Source organism: Saccopteryx leptura, chromosome 2 (assembly GCF_036850995.1).
Source record: "Saccopteryx leptura isolate mSacLep1 chromosome 2, mSacLep1_pri_phased_curated, whole genome shotgun sequence".
Lineage (NCBI taxonomy): Eukaryota > Metazoa > Chordata > Mammalia > Chiroptera > Emballonuridae > Saccopteryx > Saccopteryx leptura.
In genome coordinates this window covers 253,565,930-253,588,056 of record NC_089504.1, presented here as the reverse complement: position 1 = coordinate 253,588,056, position 22,127 = coordinate 253,565,930, and the positions used below count along the sequence as shown (strand labels likewise).

The 22,127-nt window shown below is 58.2% G+C and overlaps 1 protein-coding gene across 3 annotated transcripts in view; it reads right to left on the bottom strand.

Annotated features, from left to right (window-relative positions):
* Positions 1-22,127, bottom strand: part of PBX1 (PBX homeobox 1) — a 236,199-nt gene that overhangs the window by 36,960 nt on the left and 177,112 nt on the right. For all 3 annotated transcript variants that reach the window (XM_066371369.1, XM_066371370.1, XM_066371371.1), the window contains 2 exons: positions 6,919-7,163; positions 2,633-2,823 (listed from right to left, as the gene is read on the bottom strand). In XM_066371369.1, the coding sequence (XP_066227466.1) occupies positions 2,633-2,823; positions 6,919-7,163 (436 nt within the window). The remainder of the gene's footprint in view (positions 1-2,632; positions 2,824-6,918; positions 7,164-22,127) is intronic.

Here is a 22,127-nt window from a genome sequence, read left to right as displayed (position 1 = left end):
TGAGGGCCCCCGACAGAGGGTGGCTGGGTCCCAGGAGCTGGGACCTCAGTCCCACCGTCACCAGGAACTGAATTCTGCCCACCCTGGCAGGAGCCTGGAGGAGGGCCTGAGCCTCAGACAACACCACGGCCAGACCCCAGCTTCGAGAGGCGGGGGCAGCGGACGCAGTCTCCCAACAACAGAAACCGGGAGGTGACAACCACGCTGCTTCGGTCGCTGGATCTGTGGTCACGCGAGGGCACAGCAGAGAGCTGACCCTGGAGTGTCACACGGCGAGGCTGCATATCTGGGTACATCACCAACACCAATCCTGTTGCTGGACCGAGTCCCCCTCACGTTTTATTTGCCGTCGACGGACTCTCGCACTGAGGCGGCCCCGCCCGTCCACAGCACGCAGAGCAGCGCGGACGCCAGCAGTGAGCCTGACGCCCTCGCTAAGGTCTGTGCGGCCAGCTACCCCACTGCAGCCCGGGGGCAGGGCTGTTGCCTGCTCCACGGTCAGGAGGTCGGCAAGCCCCCGTGTTTGAGCTCAGAGAGCCGTCTATGCAGCCCTGGACGGGGGAGGCACTGGGGTTCCTCCTTCACGGACACCAAATGCACCCTCAGGAGAGATGCTGGGAACAGTGGCGCTGGGTGTGTGGCTGTTCTCATCTGGAACCTTGGCTCAGGGTCCGCAAGACAGAGGCGGCAACCCCAGCAGGGAAAAAGCCCTCGCGGGAAGGGACTGTCCTTCGGTGCCGAGTGGAATGAGCGGAGCGAAGACTGGTGGACCTTAAGGAACCAGCTTTGGGTTTGGCCGTGAACTGGGGGCGGCCGCGCGGCGGCGGGCGCAGAACCCATGGCACAGGGCTCAGCTCCTCCCTCACCCGAGTCCTTTCCTGAAAAGAACTCAATTTGGGACCAACTTTTTTTTTTTTCTAGTATCTACCAACGTAAACACCAACCCCAGCATTTTAACCAGGGGCGTTGCCATGGGGATGGCTGAGTGGCAACTGCAGGCAGGGAGGGACCAAGACGGGCCACTAGTCACTCACATGTTGTACCGTGCAGAACAGCCCGCCTCAAGGGAGACAGGCTGGCAGCCGGCTGGGTGCAGGGCGCACAGGGGCTGCTCTGGGGGGACTCTGACTCCCCCTCCCTTGCCGTACCCAGCTGGGAGGAGCGAGCTTCAGTTTTACTTTCTCTTGGAAAGGCTACAGGCCTGGAGACATACGGCTGGCAGGTCCCTCTGCCACACTCCACCCAGGGCACACTGAACCAAAGGGAGCAGAGGAGATGCCAGGCCTGTGGGCGGCGGAGACCACAGCGGGGAACCGGGAGAAAAACACACGATTCCAGGGGTGGAATATTTCACAGAGAGCAGCTAGTCTGTGTCTGATAAAACTGTGATCAGGCCCTAGCCAGTTAGCTCAGCAGTAGAGCGTGGGCCTAACGTGTGGAAGTCCTGGGTTCGATTCCCGGCCAGGGCACACAGGAGAAGCACCCATCTGCTTCTCCACCCCTCCTCCTCTCCTTCCTCTCTGTCTCTCTCTTCCCCACCCACAGCCAAGGCTCCATTGGAGCAAAGTTGGCCCTGGCGCTGAGGACGGCTCCATGGCCTTTGCCTCAGGCGCTAGAATGGCTCTGGCTGCAACAGAGCAACGCCCCAGATGGGCAGAGCATCGCCCCCTGGTGGGCATGCCGGGTGGATCCTGGTCGGGTGCATGCGGTAGTCTGTCTGACTGCCTCCCTGCTTCTAACTTAGGAAAAATACAAAAAAAAAAAAAAAACCCAAACAAAAATACAAAAAAAACTATGATCATGAGATAGTACAACTCCCTGCCTTCGACACATCAAATGTTTTTGTAATAACTGTTGCCGATTGGGATTATGTCCTGAAACAGACTTAAGAACCAGTGAAACCTGGTTTCACGGAAGAGGAAGGGAGGCCACGAGGCACAGCCAGCCCCTGAGATGAGAGGTATTCGCTCCATCAGCGACCCGACTGCTCTCCTAGAGCAGACGGGGCGCGATCAGCACCACCATCTGAGCTGGATAACAACCCGCAGCCAAAAGTCAGGGACCCCCTGCCCAGACCCTTTGGTCTGGAGAGCAGGGGGACTGAGAACAAACGTGGTCCTCTGCTCTCGGTCTGTCTTGAAGGACTCTGCACCCACGAACTCTCTGAGCTCACAGGAAGGCCTGTGCGGGAGCGTTGCAGGCAGGACCCCCAGCCCCAGGTGGAAGTCTGGCCGGGCAGACCACCCCGCACTCTTTGCTTCCCACGTGCCGGGACCATAGCTCATCCACCTCTGTTCTGCCGAAAGGTAGCCCGCAGCATGGCACGGCGCAATGGGCCTGTATCGGCGTGGGAAGGACCCGGCTCCCAGTTGTTCCTGAGCAGCGTGTGTCCACCCTGTGTGCTAGCACGACATGCCAGGCCCTACAGACATCCCCGGAGGTGGGAGGGCGGAGTCCTGCCTGTTCTGTCCCTGTGGGCACGTCATCCTGGCTGCTGGGATGACCACCGCCCGCCCCAGCCCACAGCTCCTGCAGCTCTGGCCTCGCAGCCCTGACACCTGGGCCTCCCTCGGGCCGCAGGCAGGGGCGGCCGTGGGCTCCAGCCGGGGCGGGTTGGGGGTGGGGCACTCACCGTGCGTCCAGGAAGCGGGAGCGCAGGATCATGACGGCCTCGCACGTGCTCTGCTTGAGCTGCATCTGGATGGAGCTGAACTTGCGGTGGATGATGCTGACCATGCGCTCGATCTCCTTCGGGGAGATGGGCCTGGTCCGGCTCTGCTCACGCAGCAGGTTCATCACGTGGGTGGTGAACTCATTGCAGGCCTGGGGGGGACACGAGACAGGGACATGCATGACGGGGGAGGTTCCCGGACCACGTGTGCGGGCAGCGAAAATGCGCTCGTGTGTGGCATCCCGCCAAATTGGGGGCGCAGACCAAGCGAGGGCCTGCGGGTCCCTTTCAGCCCACAGGACGCTGACTCGTGGCCATAGGTAGATTCTAAGAGAAAGGAAAATTCTTCATTATATTTCCAATCTTCTTTTTGTTTCATGATTTTACCATTGTAAGATACAAGACCACAAATTCGGTATAAAGCTCATGCTGCAACCGTTCAACCCGATGTTCAAAGCCATGGAGAGTTTGGGGTCAAGTAAGCCCAAACCTGGTGCCTTGTCCCCGACCTCTGACACCAAAACCCAGAGTCCTGATGCTCAAATAGAAGAGCCCACCCACCCATTTCTGCTCCCACTGGCCTTCCAGGAAATCATGATGTCTGCCGTGCAAGGGGACTCCATCCTTGGGGGCCTCACAGAAACGGCTTCGACCCAGGACTTACAGGAGTCACGAGCTCGCCGTGCAGACAAGGACGCTCTCAGGGTGTACCCAACATGCCCTCAGCTCCGGGGTTGAGCTGGAGGGTGTTGTCGCAGCTCCTAGTGTCACAGTTAGGAAATCTGTGGCCCTGAGAGATGCAGGGCCCTTTCCAAAGCCACAGAGCAGCAAGCAGCCACACTCCCCTCTCCGTCCAGCCAGGGCTGTGTCCTTGCCCAGAGCCTGAGCCTGCCCCTCGGGGCACCCTGCCTGCCCTTTCTCTTAGTTACTGTGGTTGCCAACAGCAACCTGTTTTCTTAGCTCAGCATTCAATAGAGGATCTAAGTCACAGGTGAACTCTCGGTGACATTGTCAACGTGGACTCAACTTGTAACAGAAAAGGTGAGGCTGCCTTGAGAATCCCAGAGCTTAGGACGCAGAGGGTCCCACCTAACCTGGACAACAGACGTGCATTTTTGCAGCACGAAGCCCTCCCTACGTGTCAATGATGCGGTGAAGGTGACATGCATATTGTTCCTTCTCTGAGACATCCTTCGAGGTCTGGTTGGCCCAAATTATGCAGGCAGACGCATCCACTGGGCTGCGTCTCCACGGGGGACCGTTTCTAAGCCCCGGGAACATAGCGGGTGGGGCCACGGAAGAGCACGGGCCACCTCTGGGACTCGCTCTGTGGTGGGACCTTCAGGAGTTACCTATCTCTCTGTGCCTCACCTTCCCTGACAGTGACATGGGGTGACAACGTCCACCTCAAAGCCCACGGTGAGCAATCACTGAGCTATTGGATATCTGGCCACATAAACACGTGTCATCATCTCTTCAAAACATGGATGACACTCAGAACCCACCATGATATGACTGGGTCAACGTCTCCAGGCCTCCGTTTCCCTCTCGGTAAAAATACAGGGGTTCACAGGTCCCTTCTTTCTACTCCGTAGGCACACGCTGAGGACCAACCCATGGACAGCCGGGTCCACGTAGCATTCTGCTCTCCCCTAGAAGTTACCATAGAAACCCAAGTCTGAATTACGCGGCTTCTCCTCTGAACCACCCCCACCCCAGCTGGACAGAGGGAGGGAAGTAAACCCTAGCAGGGAGCTGGCTGGGATTCCAGGAGGCTTGGGGGGTTGGGGGGTCAGGGTGCAGCAAGCATCTCAGCGGGCTATCTGCAGCGCCCACCTCATGGAGCCGGACAAGGAGGCATTGCCAAGCATGCCGGCCCCCCACTGCGTGGCACAGTGCTCGGCTAAGAATAACGTGCTCGTTGCTGAGAATGAAAAGACTCCCGCTATCTGATGGTATTTGGGGCACTTTATCCAGGGCCCCTCCCGCTTGGCTGTAAACAGACAGCAGAATCCTTCGCACACCGCTGAGGGGCAGTGAGACAGCTGCTAGCCAGCTGCTTGGGACACGCAGCCCACAGCGCACAGCGCACAGCGTTCCAAGTCCACGTCCGGCAGACAGAACATCACGACCCAGATCTCTGCAGACCTAACTGCCCCCGCCCCTCCCAGGCTCTGCCCTGCACGGCGGGGCTGCCCTCCTGAGAGCCGGGGACAATGGGTTAGGACTCCCACAGGCTGGGGGTGTCTGGCACGGAGGGGACTCCGGGGACCAGCCTGAAGACAGTCCCTTCCCAGGGCCATCGCCGCAGCAGCCCGCAGGGAGCAGAGGGGTTTCCAGAAGGCCCTGTCCCTGGGGCCAGTGCAGGGTCGTGTCTGGGAGCAAGACAGCCTTGCTTGAGGTCCCGGAGTCTGAGCTCACACCCGCTCTGCTCGGACACCTTCTTCCCTGAACTCTTCCGACCACATGTGACGCCAGGCTCAGCGGGAGCTGTCGCTGGGCTGAACCACCCGCCCCCATCCAGATCCGCCTGGGAGACTCAGTTCGTCCGTGTCCCGGCCGCACAGTTTACAGACGCCCGGAGGACCCTGCAAGGCCATGGCGGCACCATGTTTCAAACTCAGCGTGTGCACTAGTGCCCGGTACCCGCCCCCGTGGTTTTACCCATCAGACGTGCCCCCCCCCCCGTCCTTAGCTACTGGGAGGGTCTGCAGACAAAGTGATCCCCCACCCCATCTGATGAGTAAGACAATTTCCCTCCTTTCTCTCTAATGGAAGTCTCCAGATCCTACTTGATTTAGTAACCTTGGGTGAAACTGGCTGTTTTCTTATTTTGGGGGGGGGGGTGCAGAGGACTCCTCAGGGTGGTTTACAGCAGCATGGGATGCCTGTCCTGTGTGCACACACACGGGCAGAAGTGTAATGGTGTAGGCTCCCTAGAATCTGCGGTGTACCATAACTAACATCACAGCTGAGAGCAGTCAGTGATTCAGCACTCCGAGCATCAGCAGGGTGCGGCTCTCACCCGGAACACGCCCACAGGACGAGGCAGGGCTTCCTCGGTGCTTTCTAAGGGCAATGGCCCTGCACCACCATCCCTACCACACGCAGGTGATGTGCTCTGTGCTGATGGAGTCCCTCCTGACGTGCCCAGTTCCCAGCTCCCAAGGCCTCTGTCCCCCGGGGCAGGTGCACGCCCGTGAGAGGCGTCCACAGGAGAACAGGCCGCCCCGTCTCCCTCAGGGGCCAGCAGCCCCATTCACAAGGATGTCTGTTCCTTCCCAAGGAGGTGGGGGTGGCGCCACCCAGGTTCTTACACCAGCCTGTCCGCCCCCTTCCCCCCCGTCCGACAGCTGGATTTCACCCTCTCTGGCCTCAAGCATCACAGCAATTTTTTTTTATCTCATAAAAGAAGGGATTTTGTAGAAATCCATTTCAAAGGCAGAGAGAAGAACAATAATGGAACTTTCTTCACGTTAAAATTTAAAGTCTATTTCTATTTTAAAATTTAAATTGTCTATTAAGTTTGCATTTTGCCTTCTAATGGCAGATGGCCACAGGTGGACGAGATGGCCTTCCACCGTCTGCTCGTCCTCCCTCTTCCTGGGTGACTTGGGAGGGAACACAGCCAGAGGCCTGACCTCCAGTGGGAGTCAGTCCCCTATCGACCTCGGGCCGGGGTGCCTCCAAAAGGCGAGAGAACACACGGGTCCATCAAGTCAGTGACGGACGGCTGGTGCTCGGGGACTCTAAAAACGGGGTATCGTCCCTGCCAGCCACAGACAACAGCGTGAGACAGACGTGTGAGTGTGTGTATGTGTGTGTGTGTGTATGTGAGTGTGCGAGTGTGTGGAGGGGAGGTCCCAGTGACAGGCGCTCTGCTATAACTAGAGGACCTTGCTTGGCCGTATAAAGCCTTTTCCTGCCCTTTCCTTCTATGACTTTACAGTTCTGTAATGTCCTCCACTCCAGCCCACAGCTCTGAGCCACAACCCACGAGCTTTTGGGCAGTGTACAGGGATTGCTGGGCCCCCCCGGGCCCCCCAGGGCCCCGGCAGACTGTCAGCACTGGAATCCAGGTCTGCTGGACGCCAGTAGTCCTGAGACCCGCCACCCTTTCCCCAGAGGAAGGTGGCCACCCCGACTCCCCGTGGACCGAGTCTGTGGAGAGCCAGGGATGCCAAGGTCAAGTTCTACGCTTCCCCCACCCTTTCCAGACCCTCGGGGGGGGGGGTGGCGGTGGTTACCTGCTCATACTTCTCCAGCTCCGTGTGGTAGATCTGTCTGATCTGCGACAGTTTGGCTCTGTAGTCCGAGTGCTCCACGGAGTTGTCTGAACCGGCCCCTCCAGAAGCCGCCGCCGCTGCGGCCGCTGCCGCCGAGCCACCGCCCTTCTCGGGGCCCGCCACCCCCTCCGCCAACAGCATGTTGTCCAGTCTCATCAGCTGGGGGTCGGTCGGCTCCTCCTCCTGGGCGCCCCGGATGCTCAGAACTGCAGGAACACAGAGAAGGGGGCGTGGTCAGAGGGACCGGGTGGAGAAAATGACAACTCCCAACAGCAACAGGGTCACCGGGCGAAGCGAGTGTCCCTGCAGACCACCTGCGACGCAGTCCCTGAGGAGCGGGTCATGGGCGGGAGGAGGCAGGGATGCCAGTGGAGAAAGTGTGAGGGGGCTGGTCTGTCCCAGAAATGAACCCAGGCCACTCGGCGAGGGCACAGGGTCCGCAGGGGCAGGAAGGGGGCCGGTGGGGCCCGGGCGGGGCAGGCCGTGCGGGTTTCCTGGGGCAGAGATGCGTACTGGGGAGACCTGAAAGGGTTCTGTGGACGGCGGTGGCGGCCGTGGGGCAATAGGAATGTACTTAATGTCACACTGAGCTGTGCCCTTGAAAACAGTTACAAAGGTGAATTTCATGTTATGTAAATTAGAGAAACTTCATGATGACAAAAAGTTCATGGGAACAGCATCCTTTTCCCTGTCAGCCCCAAATGGCCAACTTTTAATTGGAGGGAAAGCGTTTCCTTCCCCCAATTCTAATTCTGGGTTTCGGTGAGTTGGTGGCTCTGACTTCACAATGTTTGATCAGACTGAATTTTCATTTCTGAAACATCAGAAGTCGGTGAAGTCCAGCGCACGTGGATGAAGTCTTAGAACTCTCCGCTGGCTGAGGGGAGAGTGGGGCGGGGTCTGCACCAGGGGACGATGGGGCGAACAGGAGCAGGGCGTGTGCCCCTACCGGCGGGTCCCAGCATCCCGGGGGCCCAGACCCTACCCTGCTGGCAGCACGGTGGAGCCCCTGGACAAGCTGTATCAGGGGCACAGAGAAGCCAGGGTCCTGGGGGCCCAGACCCCACCCGGCCGGCAGCACGGTGGAGCCCCTGGACAAGCTGTATCAGGGGCTCAGAGAAGCCATGGTCCCAGGGGACCAGACCCTACCCTGCCAGCAGCACAGTGGAGCCCCTGGACAAGCTGTATCAGGGGCTCGGAGAAGCCAGGGTCCCGGGATCAGACGGCTCCCATCAAGGCGATGGACACCTTTTATGAGAACACAGTGACCATCGGGGGACGTGGGGTTTGGACCGAGGGGGGTCGAGCATTTAGTGAATCTGCAGAGGAGCTGGGTAGATGGTCCCTTCACTGCGGCGCACAACCTGCCGTGAATAAGCCCCTCGCCCACACGCAGCAACGCTGGCAGCAACTAGGTCTCTGTCGCCAGCCCAGCGCCCACGTGCCCCACACCTGAGAATGCCGCCCCTCCAGGCCTCTCGGTGGCCCCCGTCCCCACCGTCCCTTTCCCCCTTTCCCCCATCACCGGGAGGCACAGTTCTGCACGCGCTCCACACATGACCTAATTGATAGTCTCCTGGTCTGGGCACCGGACTCACTCTAAACAAAACAAGGACGGGGATTTCCACGGCTGGAAGAGGGCGCCGAGGGACGCCTGGCCGGCCGGCCGGCCGCAGGGCATCAGGGCAGCCCCAGGCTGCGTGGCCTCTCCCTGAGGATGCCTCTCCCTCTCAAGTGTGCAGGGTCCATTTCGTCGGGGGCAGGGGGAATAAAATTAAAAATAAAAAACTACCCTAAAATGTGTTTGCATTTCACTTCGATTATATAAATTTTATGAATCCTATAAAAACTTTTAAAGAAGAAATTAGGAGCCACTAAAACATAATATAATTGGTTTCTAAATGTGGATAGTAAGAAATTGGCGCGATGAAAATATGAGGAAATCACCGTGCCACAAAGGTTAGCCGCTCAAATGAAATACTTCAGAGTGTGTGCCAGAGAGAAAACTGTACGTGTGGAAACAGTGAGAACGAGAGAGAGCCCTCACACCCCCTCTGTGATCTGGTGGTGGGGGGGGCTGGCCCCACGGTCCAGGGCTGTGCGTGTGGGTGTGGGGCAGCACAGATGCCCAGGGCACATACATCTGTGCCCCACTACAAACGGTGCAGGACTCTGATACAGAAACCGGTCAGCTAGCCAGTTTAAAAAAAAAAAATCCTACTGGTGTTAAATAAATGGCAAGGGCGATGTGTCTAAGCAGGACCCGTGCCACCAATTTACGGCGCGAAGCCAGCGCTCAGGCGAGCAGGGATACAAAATGATTATTTAAAAGGTCCTTTTTATCTCCGGGCACCATGCAAGACTCCAGTGAGCCTTCGCCAGGACACCGGAGATGTTAACACTCACCCCTCCGAGATCCAATTTCAGCCGACTGAGCGGTTACCTAATCCAGCACCCATCACATCTGATCAGGTCCCCGTGTCCCTGATGCACCCCGCCCCCCGTGCTCCCAGCCCTGCCGCTTCCTCTGAAGCAGGTTTTAAAGGGCGAAGTCCCATTTACGCCGCTGCACGCGGATCTGGTCTGCGCACTCCGCTACTGAAGACCTTAACACCACTGTCCTGGGCTTGAGCCCCACAGGTGTCCCCAACAGGAGACTTCACCCTTTGGGGTCCTAATCCTTAAAGGAGGAATTTCCTTCTCACACATCTACTCGCTCCTGTAAGAGACCGGTCCAGACAGGGAAGTGTTTCTATAGAAACTGTCAGACGCCCTTTAAAAAAGTGTCTGAGGTCACAGCCAGTAGGCTGCCATCCCTGGCCCGAAGGGGACTGTCACAGCTCGAGTTCCCACCGTTCTCTCTGTGGCTCTCTTCACACAAGGAGAAAGCACCCCCTACGCAAAGGTGCATTGGGGTCCCTGGGCAGGAGGGCGGGTGCGTGGTTTTGTCCTGGCCTGGGGCTGTGACAGGTACCGAGCAGCTCCCGGCGGGGCCACTAGAGGGCACTGTTTCTTCACCAAGGACAGGTGGGCCTGGAGGCTGGTGGCTTCCAGTCCCAGGTTAGCTGCCCCGCCTGGTTTCACATCCACAGGTGGGGAGCAGGCCAGACCCACTGAGAGGGTTGTCCTCGGAAGTAGACAGCAGTGCAGGGACCTGACCCTGGGCTAGGAGACAGGCAGAGATGACAGAAACAGACAGACAGATGTTCGGGAGAAGTCGTGAGGTGACCTCCCCAGGGGGGTGTCCTACTCTCTGGCCAGTCTCTCTCTGCTTGATGTGAAGGCCCATGCTTAACCTCCACACGGGCATCCCACCGTCCACGAACCAGGCCGCCCGGCCCATGACCCGGAGGAGACCGGGGGAGGGAAGCTCTCTGGGCCTCACCTGCTTGGCCATGGTCCCGGGGGTCGCTTAGCGTTCCGGACAGATGTCCGGGGTGGAAATTCAGTGTCCCTGTATTTTTACAAGGGCAACGTGCCTGCCTCCTGAAATAGCAGTTACTCCTTTCACTTGTTCACGAAGCACGTGCATGCACTGAGCTGAACCGCAGTAGAAAAGGTGAGGTGATCTTCCCAAGTCACAGGGCAGACAGGTGACAGACAGAGGCAAAGCAAACATGCACAGCCAAGACTAGAGCCTAGGTCTCAGGCCCTCCAGCCGGGACCGTGTACAACACGAGGGTTCTGACGCTCACCAGTGGTAGCTCGGTGGGTGTGCAATCAATTGTGTGTGTGTGTGTGTGTGTGAATGCACGTGTGCAGACCACACACACACACACACACACACACACACTCCTTGGATGCCCAGGTCTTGGCTGACACTGTAGTGAGAAGACAACCAGAAATGAAAGGAGGGAAAGAAGTTCCTACTGACCTCTGAGTTTCTTTACATTGCTGCAGATGCAAAGGAGCCCACTGAGGCGTCTCGGTTCACGGACAGCCGCTGACCGAGTACCTACAAGGTGCCAAGAGCGAGGGGGCCCCTGGATTTCCAAGACGAGTCAGCGTGGGCTCAGGCGCTGCCCGGTTTCCACGACCCCAAGACGGCCCACCCTCCACGCCGCTGCCCTGAGCCTGGTGGGTGCCTGCCGTTGTCAGAGGAGGGGCTGGCGACCAAGAAACCCCAACGAGCAGACCCCTCGTGCCCTTCCTACATGCTCCTCACTTCCCACGAGCACAGGGACATCACAAACCAGGCTCCTTCTTCCCCGAGAGGTAACCGACATAATTCCACTCTTCTGAACCACAGGTGGGGCCTGAGACCTTGTCCTGGTATCCACCCCCTAGTCCTCAGCCCCTCATCTGTTTGAGGGGAAAGTTCTGTTCTGTGTTTGACAGAGTTTCTCCACCACCCAAACTGCTGGTCGGCATGGAAGAGACAGTCACGCCTGAGCCGAGACCGCCCCGCCCCCACACCCCTCAGGGGAGAACTTGGATGCGGCAGCGGGCTGGGGTGGCCTTGTCAGATGAGCAGCCCGAGTCCGTGGAATCTGCCAGCGTTGAAGGCCACCCTGTGTTGTCCGCCTCCCAGCCCTTCCGAAGCTCAGGGACGTCGAAAGCTCAGGGACGTCGAAGTGGGGCCCTGCCTCCCTGCTGCTCGGTCTCCTCATCAGCCAACAGCCCAGAGGAGCCCCTGCACCCTCGCTCTTACTAAGGGTGACACCAGGTTGTTTTTAGAAAAGCACACAACAGTGCTTGGTCACCGGTAGGTTTTCAATCGCTGGTGAAACACACATCAATCTTGTTGATCAAGGTCCCTTGGGAGGAAGACAAAAGCAAGGCAGGTTTGGAGTTAGGAGTTTTGTCTCTGTGTATTAGGGACCTGCAGCCCCAGGCATGCTCCTGGTGACATCATCGCAGTCCGGGAACCTGGGCCAATGTGTGTGTGGGGGGTCCAAATATCGTTCTTCTGCATCTCTGCCTTCTCCCTCCTTCTGGTCCCTTCCCGCTCTGCCCCCAGAGCATGCGAGGAGTCCTGCGCCCTCTGGAGCCTGAGACACCTCCTCCTCCTGACACAGGGTCCCCCGGGGGCTGTGTCTTCCTAAGCCAGAAAGCGTCTGGGCCCCTCCGACCTGGCAGGGCTCACCCGGGAAGGTGCCGTCCCGGAAGCCAGGAGACCCTGCTGGGAACCACTTAGCTCGGAAGCAATCTCACCTTGTGTCAGACCAGCCTGCCTGGGAGTCATCGCTAATGGCTGCTTTCAGAGTTCCATTAAAAAAATAAATAAATTATGACCAGAAGAGAGTCAGGCCTCCCTTCAAAGCCAGGCTGGAGGACACGTTTCCATGTCGATTGCTGGGTGGGACGCAGATGGCCCCGTGGACCTTGCCCGGGCACAGAGACACCCCCTACTCAGAATTGAAACACGAGTGGACATGGTGACGCTTGTCTCATATGCGGTCACCCCATGACACCACCCCCACCCTCCGTGTCTTGGGACCACAGTGTTTTCCTGGCTCCTAGTGACAAGGGGAATGTTCTGGCCTGTATTTACAAACTCCATCACAACTAAGTTTGAAATGAAGACCATTTTTGTTCCCATAGAACTCTTTCAGCTTTTTAAAAGCCACAGAATAGTTAAAGGCAGGGCTCTTAACACGACATGGTCAGGACCGGGAGGGCTCCTTACAGAAGACGTTGAGAACTGAGCGTTAGCATGCTCCACGATCCTTGCCCCCTCCACCCTCACAGAAGACATACCCCACGACCAGTCATCCGCCTCACCCAGCTAGGGTATGCGTCCTCTCCCCCACCCCTCCACGATGGAAACGCACGACCCTGACAGGAGCCCCCTGGGCAGAGCAGCGCAGACCAAGGACAGACAGGAGGACGCCACGGATGGGAAACAGCAAACACACTCCAGCCAGGGTCACACGCGGGGTCTGGAATCAGGGCGCGGGGTGCAACATCCCAGCTCACTCCATCCCTGTGCCTCTGATGGGCCCTTCTGACCACATTAGAACCCCGGTTCCTTTCAACCTGTGGATGAAGTTGCCGGTGGGAGGAACAGGGCAGGCATCTATTTTCTGTGAACAAGGCAAGAAGGACTCACTGAACCCCACGCTGGCCGTGACCACTGACACTACTGATCATTTCATATCAATGTGCACTTGAACTCTGCTGGTACTTATGTAGAGATCTGAGCTGGAGAAGGTGTGTCTCTCCTGCCGGGACCTGCGGGAGGGGTTAGCACAAAGATGAAGGAAAAGGCTGATCTGTTGGTGTGTTGGTGGTTCCAACACACCCGTCTCCGCAGACTCACAGAGCCCTGATTTTTAGGTGGAATCGTAGCCACCGGGAGGAGAGACATTTCCTTGCTTCCCTTGCAGCTAGATGTGGTCATGTCTCTTACGACAGAATTCTGGCGAGTGATCAATGAGTGGAAGTTGGACATGAAAATGCCTAGGAATGTCCAGACAAAGGACTTCCTTTCTTGCCCCCCTCTCCTTCTGCTCGCTGGAAGGTGAGTGCAATGGCTGGGGCTCTACCAGCCACTCTGGACAGCGACTTGGCCTGGGGAATGGAAGCCACCCGAGGGAGAGGAACCAGACAGAAGTTCTCATACCTCAGGGACCAGCCAGAGGGCTGCTTCTGGACTGTAAGGCAGTGAGAGAGAAATGAACTTGAGTTTTGTTTAAGCTAAGTTCTTTGGGGGTTAGAGGAGGGTTGTTGTTTTATTTTGTTTTTGGCAGCTTAACCAATCCAAGCTCACACAAGCCGGAAAGAAAAGAAGGGAAGGAGGGAAGGAGGAAGGGAGGACGGACTCTGGAAGGCGGAGTGATTTCACGGTGGTTAGTGTTATGGAGGAAATTAGAAAGAAGCAGATCTAATAACTAGAGAGTCAAGTCACACAGAAACCTGAGGAGCCACTGGGGAGAATTTCTTCCTGCAACAACAGAAGGTTTGGAACAGACAGAAAAAGCCCTGGTTGTTAGAGGGGCCTCTCTGCGGTGCTGCCCAGGCAAGCCTGGGGTTGGAGGAAGGTTGGGGACATCCGGGGGAGGGAGCAGGGGTCCTGAGTGGTCAGTGCAGCCTTGGCCGGGAAAGCCAGGGTGGGTGGCTTGCGGGAGCTCCATGTGGAAATCAGCCAAGGTCACTCCGCTGCCTCTGGTGATGAGGAAGGTGTGAAGGGGGGCCCTGCCTAGACCTGCGGGAGGCCCAGGTGGACTTCAGGCAGACACAAGAGCAGGGGTGATGTGTGAGCCATGCCCTGGCTTCAGGCCACTGTCACCTGCCATGCGCACCCACGGTGTTCGTGGCTACAGGGCACCCACAGGGTCTATTCAGGGCACCCCAGGTCCATTTCAGCACACATACCAATCAGCATGGCTTCAGACAACACCTGTGACCCAGCCAGTCACCTCAAACACACGTGCGTACGAGGTCACTGGGGTCCCTCGGGGACGGCCATGGACAATCCATCACCACACATCACAAAAACCAGTCCAAGCCGCCCTGACTCGGTGGCTAAATGGGTAGAGCATCATCCCCACACGCCAAAGTCATGGGTTTGATCCTTACTCAGAGCACAAGAAGCAATCAGTAAGCTCACAACCAGGTGGAAGAACTAAGTGGAGCCATGAGTTGATGCTTCTCTTTCTCTTTCTTTCTTCCTCCTCCATTTCAAATCAATGGGAAAAAAAGATTTTTTTAATTAAAATAACAACACTCCAGGTCCATGCCTCGCCGCTGAGTCACCGTGGCCTCCTTGGGGACAAGGAGCGCAGGAACCACGGCAGACAGGTGGCAGGGGACGCAGGGGACCTGTGCTGCTTCTCAGAGCTCCCGGCAGCCTCTGGAGGCATGAAGCCGCGGTGGGCAGGGCGGGCAAGTGCGGGCAGGATGTGACTGTGTGTGGATCTGGCACCCTGGGCAGACACGCTGGACAGGCACAGGGGTGTGCCCGTGCAGTGGGGAGGGCCTCTGAGGCTAAGAGCTCCATCGCAAAGCATCGGTCTCTGGTCTCCCGGTCTCCGCACACAGCAGAGCCATCTCCCGGGACCAGGACGGGCCCTGCCTTGGTCACTTAAGGGAATCGCGCCATTTCTGCTTTGGGGAAGAGCCTACGGAGACCTTGTTTCCAATCTTTTCTACCTTGGCCTCTGGGCCTTCCCTCGGGGACTAAGATCAGGGTGCCCTGAGTTCCTACGCTGTCTTCCTTCCCCCCCCCCCCCCCGCACCCTTTCCACCCCCCAACCCCCACGCCGTCCAAGGGGCTGGAATCCTGAATACAGAAACAGCTGGTGGGCCGGTGGGCTCGACTTTTCTCGAGCTCATTCACATTACACCCTGAGCGGGGCTTCCCAAATGCCCGCGGACGTTTCCGGGGGATGTTCTGAAGGAGCAGACTTTCCATACATGATCGCAGCTTATTGGAAAGAACGTGTGCTCAGCGTATGCAGAGCCGACCGGCAGGCGGCGAGGGGACGTGGGGCTGCCCCAGGCGGGCGGCTGGGCTAGGACTCGATGCCGGGATGTCACCATTCACACCCTGGCAAGGTCAGGGGCTCCGGAGGGGAGGGACAGGGGCTCCTGGGGCTGGAGGTGGAGCCCCGCTGAGACCGCCGCAGGGGCACCCTCCCCGTGGGGACGTGCAGTGCTCACCATGGCCATCAAGAAGCATTTAGCACCACGAGGTGCTGGCTAAACACGTCAGCGGCTGACATAGAGACAGAGGGCACGCCATCTTCCTTTTCCTTTGAAGAACCCTGTCCCCGAGGCTGGGCCCTGTTGACTGGGGCTCTTTGGGTTTACCTGAAGGGGTGTCTGGACGTCCCCTCTGAGGAACGACACCCTCTGCCTCACATACTATCCCTTGGATGAGGGCACCAAGCCCCCCGCAAGACAGAGAGGAGGCCCCCACAGTGCCCCCGTCAGCAGAGGCCTCTGCGGGAATGGGCAGGCGTTTGGCAACCTCAGGTGCCAACCCCGCTTTACTTCCGCCTGGCTCAGCCGGACGGGTCAGGTCCACTCACGCTCGTGACAGCCCACCTACAGCTCAGTTAACATGAAACCTCTCGACCTGCCCCGTGCTCCCGGCCTGCATGACTTTACCCCACTGCCCTCTGGACACAAACCCGGACTGCTGTCTCGGTCAATGCTTGTTCAGCAAACACTTACCTGCTCTCCACTCTCTGCTGGGGCCTCTGTTTGCACTGGGAGACTGTACCAGGAGTGAGACAGGTTTAAAGAATCAAGGGGAAGAGAGAACCATGGGCTAACAGCACAGTCACACTGACAGACGTGTGGACAGACAGTTCGGAGAACTGCGGGGACAATGCTGTTTTCTTGTGTGGATATTCAGCTTAAGAAAAAACAACACACACACACACACACACACACACACACACACACACACACTGCCCTGGCCGGATAGCTCAGCTGGTTTGAGCATCATCCTAAAGCACTGAGGTTGCTGGTTCAATCCCCAGTCAGAGCAACATACAAGAACAGAGTGATGTTCCTGTCCCTCTCTGTCCTGTTCTCTCCCTTCCTCTTGTAAAATCAATAAAATAAACATTTAATAAAATATGTCAAATACGAGCTCATGTCCTCTTATTCTCCCACGGACACTAAGGGGCATGTGGGCCCCATATTCAGATGAGGGAACAGAGGCCCCGGGAGGCACAGGGCCTGTGGGCACACAACCAGTGTGCAGCTGACCTACTCAGGGCTGTCCCTGCACCGCAGCGCCTCCAGCTGGGTCAGGCTGGTAGCAGCGAGGACCAGGGCCCTGGGGACATTATAGGCTGATCCCGGGACCCTGGAGCCTGACGCGGCTGCCGGCCAAGGTCACGGGCTGGAGGCCCACATGGACTGTGACTCGGCTGACTTCTGCAGAATTTCATTCCCCTGCTCTCATGAATGAGGCTAAACCCAGAAGACTACCCACAGCACTCATGGCGCCTCAGCTCCCACGCGCTATGCCCCATTCCATTTTACAGGAAACCCAAAGCCACAGAATGGTCCACACGCCGAGTCTCAGAAAGCTCAGCTGCAGAACCACTTTTGAAAAGGCAGAACTGGCCTTCACTTCCCAGGGTGTTGGAGGTACTGCATCCTTGTTGCTCAGTGGTGAATGGCACTGGGCCACTGGCATGAGCCTTCGGTTCTAAGGTCTGGTATAGCACGGGAGACACTCCGGCCTGTTCCTAACTTGCAAATCGGAACCCTGGGCCCCCTCGCTGCCTCCATCTATCTGCTCCCAGAACGATGCCTGGGCTCACAGGAAAGTGAGCGGGTGCTTGGGAGTTTCCCAGTGGGGGGAGGGGCAGACTAGCCCCTGTGCCAAGATGGTGGCACGTCTACATGATAACATACATGCCTTCCCCGTAAACTGTGAAGTAGAAAGGTTATGAAATCCCGTCAGCCCGTTCTCCTTGGCCTCAAACCGTATCTCAGACACGGGATGGAACCGTGAGGACATCCAAGAAGACTCTCCAAGGCTAAGGTTCCGTGACTGACGCAAACGTGTTCATGTGTTTCTCTTGCCTCGGGTAGCGGTGACCCTGGGAAACGGACCTGGATGTAGACCTACAGATTTAAGTGTAGACCCCAAATCTCGAGACCTCGAGATTTCTACTTTGAACAAACATCCCAACAATGCCGGCCCCCACGATCAGGAGGGCGGCGGCCCCCGGAGAGGAGATAGTTATCTGTTCTTCAGTGAGAAGGGTGCAGAGAAGCAGGACCAGAACGAGAGGTGGGGGTTTTCTTCATTTCTCCCTGCCTTGTCGCTGATGATGCAGTTTTGCACTTGGAGGACCCTAGACCCGCCACCGACAACAGTCCTATCCCTGGTCCCATCCTGGGCGAAGCACTGAGATGAGATGAGCTCCATGGTTAGCGTCTGGGGCAAGGGGAGGCACACAGCATGAGGAGTCGCTGTTTGACTCCAAAACCTCCCGAGGGTATTTCAGAGAGGTAAGGTGAGCTTCCAGGCGTGGTTTTCCTGGACAACGACTCTCGTGAGAGCCTGGCATTATCTGGGTCCCCATGTGGAAGAGAGACCCACATGTGACAACACACACACTCTCACCCATGCAGACAACACAGAACATACAACCCTGGGGTCCAGCGGAGATGGGGAGATTCAGACGCTCAAGCCACACACACACACACACACACACACACACACACACACACTGATGGGCACACGGATCCCATCGGCTCACAGTCCCCTCACATAGAAGAAGATAGGCTTGCTCACAGCACGAGACAGAAAACCCACGCTGTGGGAGCCGGGGTCACCTTCTGCAGCTCCACGTTCATGGGCGACACCTCTGGGTGGCTCCTGGGTGTATAACTTAAGTTCGGAAGGAAAAGAAATCTCCTGGGGGGGGGGTTACAATTCATCCTTTTGGGGACCAGGCGGATCTCAGAAGGCATGAGTGAGTCCCCCTGGAAAGGTGGAGGGAGGGAGGCAGTTTGAGGGAAGAAGAACTAGGTCCAAGAAAACAGGGTAGGGAAAAAGAATCAGAAGATAAACGGGGAGATAAAAAAGAATCCTCCCGTCGGGAATCACAAGCCACCATGTCCTTCCTAGCATGTGCCTGGCCCCGCAGGGTTCCTATCCTGGCTGTGGCAGACCGTCCATTCACAGCTAAGGGACAGCACGTCCCTGGGGGCCAGGTGTCTCTGCCCCGTGGAAAGGAAAGCAGAGGGAATATCTAACAGTTCACACGTGCAGTCTCGGGCCGGCCCCTTCTCATGAAATGTATTCATTCGTTTGTTCATGTATCACAGCGGAAGCCTCATCCCTTGAATGTTTACGGGGCACCAGGCAGGGTGTGAGCACCGGGCAGGGTGTGGGCACCGGGCAGGGTGTGAGCACTGGGCAGGGTGTGGGCACCGGGCAGGGTGTGGGCACCGGGCAGGGTGTGGGCACCGGGCAGGGTGTGAGCACCGGGCAGGGTGTGGGCACCGGGCAGGGTGTGGGCACCGGGCAGGGTGTGAACACCGGGCAGGGTGTGGGCACCGGGCAGGGTGTGACACTGGGCAGGGTGTGAGCACCAGGCAGGGTGTGAACACTGGGCAGGGTGTGGGCACCGGGCAGGGTGTGGGCACCGGGCAGGGTGTGGGCACGAGGGCACAAGAACAAAAGGCAATGCTCATCCTGAAGGAACGGTGCCTCCCGGAGAAAAGCAGACAAGCAAACAGATCGTTACAGCAGTGACGTGTGTGTGTGTGTGTGTGTGTGTGTGTGTGTGTGTGTGTGTGTGGAGTGCTCTCCTCGGGGCCCTGGCCTGTGATACCATCACAGCTAAGGGTGCTGACAACGACCAGAATGCCCTTACTCTGGTGGAGGGGCACCGTGGCCAGGACAGGTGCTCCCGTGAACCTACCTGTTCTCCCCACCCTCCCCCATTAAACACGGCAGCCCCTCATGGGACTTGACGGTGAAGAGCTGACGTGAAGCATGAGCTCGGCTCTGTGTCTGGGGGCACGACGCCCCACTCTCTGTGCTCAGTGTGGGGGAGCTGGATTCTGAGAGCACAGCAGCACCCCACACATCAACATCACATGGGCAACAATGGTCACACACGCGCTTCATCCTTGGGGACTCTGCCCACAGCCGCCAGCCCCGGGCTGTGCCGGGGAGAAGGTCCAGGGGGGGTTCAGGCTTTGTGGTTTTGAGGAAAGCTTTCTGACTGTGAGAAAGCACTGAGTGGTCACGGCAGCCTCCCTGCCCCGGGAGGGTGGGGACTCTCGAGTCTGCGGATGCTGAGTCCACCCTGCTCAATGACGTCCCAGTGCCCCCCCCCACTTGGCCCTCCCCAACCAGAATGTGCCGTCCGGGGGCGCTCTGGGATGTGGTGACCGCCAAGACTCCTGAGTCCACGTCTCAGGTCCTAGAACCTGATGTGGCCCCTTCCGTCCATAGAGAACAAGTGATTACGGAGCTGCTGGTGCAGAGGCTGAGAGAAAAGCAGCGGGGACCTAGATCCCCCCTTCTCACCCTCCCGGTCTGAGCTGAAACCAGACAAGCCGGACCCCGGAGCGAGCCTCCTCGGGGCCAGGACACACAGGTGCAGCCAGCCACGACCCGCAGAACCAGCCGCGCTGGGCATGGAGCACACACCACGGATGGTAATCAGCTTATCTAATGGGGCAGGCCTCCCCTCGCCGGGGATTAGCGGGCGTGAATTACAGCCGTGAAGTGTGATCAAGGCCCGACGGGCGCTGGCGGACAGCCCCGTGCACCCCTGCTGGGCTGCGGTTACCGGCGCAGTTGGGCACCTCCGGGGAGGGACCAGACATGCCTGCGGTGGGGACCGCCCTGGCAGACGGCCACCGTGAGACGGGGAAATGCAGGTCTTGTCCGAGAAAAGTCTGCTCCTTCTGGTCCTCGGAAAGTCTTGACGTCATTGCATTGGAACACATTTTTCAGTTCCATTAAAAACAAAATGATCCCCTGGGTCATAACCCAGGGTGACATCCTCCTCCACAGGCCACAGCAATGAGCTCGGCAGTGTCTGTGGCACAGAGCCCATGGTCTCTGCCCATGGGGACAGCCACGGCCTGCCGGTGCACCGCCACGGGGCCCAGGAGACACAGAGGATGTGGACATCACCAGGGAATTTGTACCCAGCCTTGGAAATTCAAGTCAATGACCCTAGGAATCCCACTCTCACCTGGAAGATGACAAACCAGCTCACACCAGAGCGGAGAGACTTGTCACCTCACCTGGGAGCCCAGCCTGGGGAAAGGGCCCCACTTAGCAAACCCCAGCTGAGGACACAACACGGCTTGTGGATGTTTCAGCCCCTCAGAGGACCCAGCACCGTGTGTGCCTGAAACGGGAAATGTCTTAGGTTTATTCTTGTTCTGCCTTGGGTTTGTGACGAGCCCACCAGCCTCGGCACGGCCCCGCCATGTGAAAACGGGTCAAGGACCCATCAGCCTCCTCTTCTAATGACACGACCAGCCCCTCCGGGGTTCCTCAGCTACCTAGCCATCGATCCCCATCTCTTGCTCACATTTCGGCAGGCTGCCCCACGGTTGTGGGGGACACAGGAACATCCTTCCCAGCTCCCTGGGACCTGCCCCTCTGGAGGCCGATGCCCCACATGAACGCCGCTCACCTGCCCACTGCTGCGGGGCCCCTGCCACGCCCCTTCTCCTCAGTCAGGCCTCCCCTCACGGAATCCTCTCCCACACCTGCGATTTCAATGTCCTTCCAACTCCTGATCCTTCCAAATACAGTCCCAGGTGACACCGGGAATCCCCTCTGGAGGTAATCCAAGTGGAGAAAGGAGCTGTGTGCGGCGGACGTGAGTGTAGGTAAGGGCTCTGAAAAGACGGGCCCGAGCCACCTGCCCCCCCACCCCAGACTCGTCCTTCCCTCGCTCTCAGTCCTTAAGACACAAAACCCAAAAGCACTGCTCACACTCATCACAGCGCGTGGGAACCCACAGCGAAGACCTTTAACTCCACGGGCTCGGCAGGAAACCCTGACACCCCAAACCATCAGACTCTCAAACAACTGATGAGCGCACAGAACTGATTTTTATCACAATGGAACAGACCACCATGTAACTGCTAGGACGCAGAAGACACGCGTGCCACCATGTCCGTCGGCAGGGGACACGGCGTGCCCCCATGTCCGTCACCAGGGGACACGGCGTGCCACCATGTCCGTCACCAGGGGACACGGCGTGCCACCATGTCCGTCGGCAGGGGACACGGCGTGTCACCATGTCCGTCACCAGGGGACACGGCGTGCCACCATGTCCATCGGCAGGGGACACGGCGTGCCACCATGTCCGTCGGCAGGGTGCTGGGCAACGTGGGCCAGCCTGCTCTGCCTGTCAGCGTTCATCCAGACCATCCACCCAGAGCCGAAGGTCAGACTGGGGTCACAGCATGAGGGGAAGAAATGTGCTCTGTTCATGAGGGACGTGGTGTTGCGGACCCTTTGAGGAAGTTAAAATTCACCCAATGTGCCACCATGATAACTCTAGGATTCAAGACTGTGCTGCCGAGACCAAGGGTCTGGGAGCCGCCGCTCCCGGGAACAAAGTCGCCGCAGGAGTGCACCAGGCCCTGCGGAGCACCCCTTCGCTGAGGAGCTGCGCTGAGCTGACCTTTAGTTTTGGAAGCCAAGGGACAGCTTAGGGCTGGAGCCCAGACTGGATGTGGTCACCTCTGAGAAACCGGACACCAAGCAT